General features: G+C 36.0%; 2 protein-coding genes across 2 annotated transcripts; both read right to left on the bottom strand.

The window, feature by feature from the left end:
- Positions 1-601: 601 nt before the first annotated feature.
- On the bottom strand, positions 602-2,501 carry LOC136806279 (microtubule-associated tumor suppressor 1 homolog). Its single transcript, XM_067062838.1, has 2 exons — positions 2,317-2,501; positions 602-2,035 (listed from the first exon to the last, which is right to left on the bottom strand). The coding sequence occupies exon 2, from the start codon at positions 1,831-1,833 to the stop codon at positions 694-696; it is 1,140 nt and encodes a 379-aa protein (XP_066918939.1). The 5' UTR covers positions 1,834-2,035; positions 2,317-2,501; the 3' UTR covers positions 602-693.
- A 1,121-nt stretch (positions 2,502-3,622) lies between these two features.
- Positions 3,623-7,635, bottom strand: LOC136806280 (drebrin-like protein). The gene is made up of 3 exons (XM_067062839.1): positions 7,391-7,635; positions 5,580-6,181; positions 3,623-5,234 (listed from the first exon to the last, which is right to left on the bottom strand). Exons 1-3 carry the CDS (start codon positions 7,531-7,533, stop codon positions 5,077-5,079), a joined length of 903 nt encoding a protein of 300 aa, XP_066918940.1. The 5' UTR covers positions 7,534-7,635; the 3' UTR covers positions 3,623-5,076.
- Positions 7,636-7,952: the final 317 nt, after the last annotated feature.

The raw sequence follows: 7,952 nt of genomic DNA on the forward strand, positions 1-7,952 counted from the left end.
TTTTTTCCACCGGGGACGATTTCTTTGCCAATTTTTCCAATGGGGCGGGGGGAGGTTCTATAGGGGGTGAGAAAGAAAGAAAATATGGGTACAATGACCAGACAAGAGCATCAAAAGTTCAAATTCTTTTTAGCTTGCTTGAAATTGTTTTATAAAAAATACACTACATGGTAAAAAACTAAAGGTTCGTCGGAAATAAAAAAATACAGTTAACCCTCACTAACTCGAACGGGAAGTCTGATTAGTTCAAATTACAGAGAGATTCAAATTATAGAGCGTATTGAGGGTTTTCTTTTCACGGGAACTGATAATTAGTTCGAGTTACAGAAAGATATGAATAATAAAAGTTCGAATTGACAATAGTCAAAAGTATTAAAAATAAGCTCACTTGTAGCTGAAGGTAAGAAAATTTCGGCAAATAATTAAATTTGCAAATTTTTGGACAACTTATTTTGGCGAATCAAGAAAATTTTCAAATTTGAGGAGAATTATTTTTGGCGAATGACCCGTTGTTTGGTAGCATTTTAGCTGAAAAGGGAGGAATTAAAACGAAATATCATTCATATTTGGCAATAGTTAAAATTTTCGAATAAAAAAAAAATCTAAATTGAGAGGTATTAAATTTTGGCCAGTTTGGCTAAATTTTAAGGCAATTCACCAAATTTTCTTCCCTTATTAAAGTAACTAATAAACTTAATGGAATTCCGCAAAAAGCTTTTTCTTTGCGAGCACCAAAAAATAAAGACCTTTTGTATTTTTCACATTAACTGCAAAGTCATAATTGATTTCTAGATTCCAAAGTCCCTCTTCGCAGCGTTTTTCTAAGACGATGGATTTACGGTTATCAGTTGGGTGAAGAATTCTAACACACTTGATATCATTCCAAATTTTTCGTAAACGGTCCCGCAAGTTTAAATGATGAACACATCCGTCCGGTAGAAGAATTTTCGACGAAAATGCCAATCTGAAAATTAATACTTCTCCTGCTGTTCGACCACTAATTAAATCGTAATTCAAAGCCTGGAACATTTTCTCGTAGTGTGGATAGTGTTCTTCCTTATCGAGAACATAAAGAGTAAATTCCACCAAGTCGGGAAAAGGTGTTTTCATAAAATCGGGTACTAATTTGGCCGATTTTTGTGATGCTATTTCCAATTCATCAAGTGTGTTTTTTGTTATTTCTAGCTCATCTTTTAATCTTTTATTTTCAACCATCAAATTATCAATTTTTTGATCAAATTTATGGATTTCACATTCCATGATTCCATTGTTTTTTGCAATTTCACGATTTTCGTTTTGAAATTTTAAAATTTCAGCGTGGGATTTCTTCATTTCAATTATACGTTTTTCAATATCATCTCTCTTGTTTTCTTTCAATTCTTCATTTTCTGCTTTTAAAGTTTTTACATCTTGCTCCAATGTCATTTTCTCCGCAACCAAAACATCCTTTTCAATACCAAATTGTTTCTCAGCTTTCAGTAGAGCATTCTCTGACGTCAATTTTAACATTTCAATGTCCTTTCGCAACTCCTTTACTTCATTTGCTTTCTCGAAAACATCACTTTGAAGTTTTGATTTCAATTTCTCGAAGTCACAATATTTCTTCAGATTGTCATTTTCCATTCTCAGTTTATCCATTTCATATTGAGTTTTCAAGTTCTTGATTTCTTCCCTGAGGAGGTTCACTACACTATCAACATTACCAACTACCCTAACTGAATCCATTTCTTGATTTGAATCTTCTCGGAATCCAGCAGCATTTTGTTGATCAATCTTTCTCTCACTGTGAGCATTATGTATTTTCAGATTGTCGTTTTGAATTTGTGATGCCATTGTTAAAAAGATAATGTTCACACATACAGTAGTCTTACAGAGAAGGTCTGCAAAACATTTTGAGCATGAAAACTTGTACGATATCTGCGTTTATTTGCAGTGCAAGTGTGAAAATATCGAACCAACAGGCAGTATATTAAAACACTGGAAACAGAACTTCTTTCATTCACACCATTGTAGTCCAGTAGAATTTTGAGTCGACCTAGAAAAAATTTGTTGTTGACATCGAAAGCAAATGGATCAAACCAGACTGTGTTAAAACAATAAAAAGCAAGCAGTTTAAGCCCCTGATTTTTTTGGGGGTGCCAAAAGAACAGTGGTGCCAAAAGACCACTGGTACCAAAAGACCAAGGATGCAAAGAGGCGTCCCTGATTACAAATTTTTCGGCGCCTCTTTGGTAATTTAATTTGTTTTCTAGTAAATACTTTCATAAGAGCAAGAAGCGAACTTTTAAGAAAACTACAGTATGTATCAAAAATTACCACGGCGAAATCAAACTACTAAAAATGCCAGGAAAAATTAACAATAAATAAACCAATATTGACAACAAATTATCACCGATCTACCACTACCAGACCATTCATTTATCGACTAGATCCATGTATCTATATAGCATTGATAACTCCAATCATATTTTTTATTTTCCCTTTTTTAAATATACTTTTTTGATTCTGTAAAGAATAACCAAGAATAATTATATTATTACATTCTTTGTCATACGTTCTTTGTCATAGAAATGTGTACCGTCAACTGCTCTAACTTGGGACTATCTGACAAAACATGGGACGGCAATTCGGCCACCATTTCACCGAACCTCCAAAGTCATTTGATTTGACTTAATGAACGGCGTATTAAAAAATACACGAAAACAAATTTGTTGTCAAAGAGATTTAACAGTAAGTGAAAATACAGACTAGATATCAACCAGCCCATGTTTCGACCAATCGTCCGGAGTTAGAGCAGTTGACGGTAAGTAACTAGGAGCCATATAGTGGCAGAAGGGGGTCAGTCTGATCCATCCTTTCTTAAATGACACCCTTCTTGGTATCCCCCAACAGTGAAAAAAGCTGACCCCCCCCCCCAACGTCTTCGTGCTATACATAATTTTGAAAATGTCACTGAGCTGAAATTTCTCCGGCTTCCTCATCTTAGTTAGGGTGATTAAAGTTCTTATCCTTTCACTCGTCTTAGTTAGGGTGATTAAATTTCTTATCCTTTCACTCGTCGGGATTTCAGATTAAAACAAAAATTATGACCTTAAAAGAGTTGCAATAAATATCGACCCCCTTCTTCCTATTCCATATCCCATTCCTTGATTTTGTGGAGGATTCCTTCCCCTCTCCCCTAATAAAGAGGGTACCAACAAAGAGCCAGGGAAATTCGTGATCTCCTCTTTGGAACTCCCCCAGAAGGGCTACTAAATAATATTGGTGAGAATGATGAGGTCAGGGTAATCGACACATCAGTCCACAATACACGTTTTTTCTTTATAAGGAACTTTAACTTTGCTCTGAGCCTGGAGTTCCTTATTTTTACAGAGAATTTCAGTCTCAAAGTTCCTTATCGAGTTCCTTACTACATAGGAAATTTTGAACTTTTTGCCCCTTGAAAGATCAAAATTTGGTCAAATTAGTCCCAATAAGGTACATTATTTTCAAATCCACTTATTCTCAGCCTGAGCAGTTCCTTAACAATTCCTTATTTTTTGAACCATTTTCAGCCTCGAAACGTGTTCCTTATAAAAAAAAAACGTGTAGGTAAAAATAATTCACTATGGAGGCATAGACATTAACAGTTATATCATATATGTATTTTGATACAAAAAACTATATTGTTCATAAAAATGGACTATAATGTTTGTGTGATAAATATGAGGAATAAAAATAAGTTATAATGTACTAATTTTATACACAAGGTTAATTTAAAGGTTTATCGGTTAACAAAAAAATAGTTATACTACAGTAAATGCAAAATATATTACACCCTCAAGAGGTGATTGTCAAAACAATAGGGTAAAATAAAGATAATGACACCATTGCATACATTATTGAACTTGATATAATACAAAAATACTGCTTGTGAATAAAAACTTAAAGCGCTATCTTATGTCCATAAGAACCAGTAAATTAAGACTCTAGGGCCTATTTTTGGGGAAAATTTTAGGTTCAAATAATCTTAAAATGTTCTTAATACACTTAACTGATTGATTTATTGCCCGGGGGGGGCAGTCAGATTTTGGACTGACGGTATGTGCGGGCTAAAAATTGGCGTTCAAAATCGCACCCTTACAGTGCAATGGTTTTTCCCGAAAAATACACCCTTACAGTGTATTTTTCGCCAAGTTAAATACCCTTACAGTGCAGTCCAGCTTTTTTCCCTGAAGTGATTGAAATGGAAATTTAGAAATTTTGCATCTAAAAAGGGATCCAATACGTACTTGATCCAATATTTGAAAATAATTAGGTAAAGGGGATTGAATCCCTTAAAAAAACTTTGACTGGACAATTTCATTTTTGTTAGAATTTAGAAATTCGTACCCTTACAGTGCTGGTGGCAAAAAACCTACCCTTACAGTGCATTTCGGATGCCTTGAAAAACACACCCTTAGTGCCCGCACATACCCGTCAGTCATTTTGCTTGGCTGCCCCCCCCGGGATTTATTGGCTTAAAATGGGATTGAAAACTACAGCTTTGGTAGATTTTGGTCGAGTCTCGCGTTCTCTTTTTTTTCTCCACAATTTCGGACAAAAGGTCTATAGACTTTTCAAAAAATCCTCAATAGTGCCAAGAAAAACCTGGGAAATTCCCAAATGAACCACCAGTGATTATTTGGCAGATGACACCTAAAGTCTTGCTAGCAGTCCTTATGGCTTTAGTCATTGTGACTTTTATACTTTCAAAGACTTGGAAGAATGGATTTGGCAAATCTAATAAAAACCACATTGGCCCTGGTAAAAATGGGTTTTCAGAGCTTATTTTGAAAATTTCCATGCATTTTTGAAAAGACTATAACCTTCTGTCCAATATTGTATGAAAAGAAAAGCGTGTCTTTTTTGTACACGTTGGTTGCTTTTGATACTACATACAACTCCATAACTGGAACACGCACGGAGAACTTAAATTTTTTTTGAGTCTAGGAAATTGATTTATGGAGTAAAGTTTATAAGGCATGGATCCCACTGTCTAAGAGCCTTGTGAGAATAGTTGACAGGAACGAACTTAGTGAACGAGTGACTTTGATATCAAACAGAGGTTTCATTATTGCCACCAGGTGAGATTCTCTCTTCATTGTTTTGTGTCATTGACTCTTCGATGTCATTATCTTCAAAATGTCCTTGTTGTTCAAGAGCTTCCCAATAAGTTGGTGGATGGAGTAATTGATCGTAACCTGGCGGTTGGTCTATAGTAAAAAAAGTGATCATAATAGAAGTAAGTTTACGGTATTTTTATTGAAAACTATGACAGGGAGTAAAAGGTAAAAGTTGATCATAATTGAAGCAAAAGCCAATGGCATTTCTATTGAATCTAAAGAATAGATTTAGATGCAAACTTTGTAGGTTTGTTGTCATGACTCAAATCATCTATGAGGATTCCACTACTGTTGAATTTAGGATTCGTTAAAAGTTTAGTATTAAGAAGGGGCTGCATAAAGACTAGAATGTTATGAAATACGCATGGTTTGTCAATTGGCCAGAAAAAATAAAAGGACCCAGAAGCTGTCTCAGTGGATATTACTCTTAAATACCGTTATATCTTGGCGGTTGATCCTGTCTGTTATTGGCACCTCTTGTTGATGACGTCACAGGTGGGGAGACGGGTGCACTTGGAGAAGTAGAAGGGCGTGAGGGTGGAGCAGAAGGGTAAGAAAATGCAGGAGCATTAGGTCTGGTGGTTTGAGAAGTTCTAGGTGATGTACTACTTGGTCTTGGATAATTATTTCTAGCAGCTTCACTTCTCATGTTGCTCCGTTCAGCTAAGGAAGGTTGTCTGTTAGAATGTCGCCAATTCAAATCCGGTTCTTGTCCTCTACTGTATATTGGTCTACGTTCTTCTTCCTCTTCAGAATCATTTGTATGCATGGTACGATGGTTGCGAGCTGCTTCTCGCCTACGATTACTAATCTCTAAGAAACGATCAGCTTCTGGACCCCCAATTCGTGGCTCCTCAAGTCTCTCGGCCCTATCATGCCAAGATCGGTCATCAAGGTCCTCACCAAAGTTTCCCTTATAGAATTGACATATACAGGATCCAAGATCGATAGCTGATAATATTACTCCGATTGTGAAGAGAATAATACCGAAAATCTTGCAGTAGTAGACGTTGTTGCGATCATATTCTGTTACATATCTAGTAGTTTTAGGGAAGGGTGCTTGAAGGTGTAATGGAGTTTGGTTTAAGCCTTAGATTCATCAGATATTAATAAGCAGGTATTCAATAGGTAAAAGTTGGTTATTGAGATTTATTAACCCGAGGTGATGTAATATTCAACGAGGCGAAGCCAAATTGAATATTCATCACCGAGGGTTAATAAATTTAATAACCAACGTAAACCTATTGAATATATGTTTTATTATATGCCCAAAGACGAAAACAAGTTATAAGTTTCTATTTTGTAGAGAGATTCCGAGAGATTCACACAAAACTCTTACACAAATCGAACATTCGAATGTTTTTTCTTTTTAATTGCTTTTTAGATGACTTAAGTCATTTAATTGTTCACGAAATTCACAATTGAACTCTTTTATTGTCTCTCTTTTAAATAGCAACAAAATAAAAGTGACAAAAAATCAAGTTTCGAAAAAAAGTTTGAAAATAAAAATTCTACTGTGGTATAATACCGTGGTATATCAGGAATTATTCAATGGCTGTTTTCGCCTACCGGTATATAATAATAGCTTTTATGATATTACACTGATTATAGTGTAACATCGGTTTAATTAGAGCAAAACAAGGTTATACAGTAAACTCTCACTTATTCGAACTTCTGTTATTAAAACTTCTTTCCAGTCCCCGTCAAGAAGAAACCTTCTTTAACTACACTTTAAATACTTTCTATAATTCGAACAAATCCCAGGGGGGGGGGGTACTTAGGCAAATGGAGGGTACGGTATGTGCCGCCCTTAAGGGTACCTTTTTAGTCCCGCTAAGGGTCGGAAAAATCAGAAAATCAAATTTCAGTCCCACTAAGGGTCGGAAAAATAGGAAAATTTCAACTTTTTACCCCCTGAAAGATCGAAATTTGGTCAAAATTGGTCAAATTAGTCCTGCTAAGGGTCGTAAAATTCACAAAATTTTCCTTGGTTTTCTCTTTTTTAGTCCCGGTAAGGGTCCAAAGTTCGAAAGTCGGGCGGCACCCCCCGTCAGCTCGCAACCCTAGTACCCCCCCCCCGGGGGAACAAATCAGATTCCCTTTCCGTTCGAGTTCGAATTGGCGAGAGTAAACTGTATGAATGGGGAAGATTCTGAGGAGTGATGAAAAAATACAATATACGAACACAGTGATAATACGTTGGAAGATTTCACTCCCTACCCCAACTCATTTCGTAGAAGACATACCTTTCACATTCTTGTACTTCATCGTCACACTTTGGGTCCACTTTAAATTTGGTTGGTGGCGTTAAACCCACACCTAAAAGTGCACTTCCAGCCACAAGACAACAAAAACCTACTCCACATACATAACCATTCCATTTTCGCATCAGGAGAAACAATCAATAATCGGCCTTATCTTCGTCTCATAAGTATTTTAGACTATTTAACGATTGACTTCACATTGTTTTTATTTTTATTTTTATTTGTTTCTTTCTGAAATGGAAAACACGATATTATCAAATTGGACATATTGAGAGCTACGTGAGAAATCACCGAATTTACGGCACTTTTCCAAGCTAACTAAAAAGTTTCAAGTAATCATTATTTTTGGTATTATTTCATAGAGATTACTATAGCAGGTAGGCCAGGGTCGAGTTCAAATTAGCCACTCACATCATGGCTCCGACTGGGGTTCTAGGTCCCCCCGCCAAATTTAGGTCCCCCCTGAGAACAAGGTCCCCCCAGCCTGATAAAATTTTAGGTCCCAGTATAGGGGGAAAATTTTATGTCATTCACAAAGCTCTAT

Source organism: Clytia hemisphaerica, unplaced genomic scaffold (assembly GCF_902728285.1).
Source record: "Clytia hemisphaerica strain Z4C2 unplaced genomic scaffold, Clytia hemisphaerica genome assembly, whole genome shotgun sequence".
Classification (NCBI taxonomy): Eukaryota; Metazoa; Cnidaria; class Hydrozoa; order Leptothecata; family Clytiidae; genus Clytia; species Clytia hemisphaerica.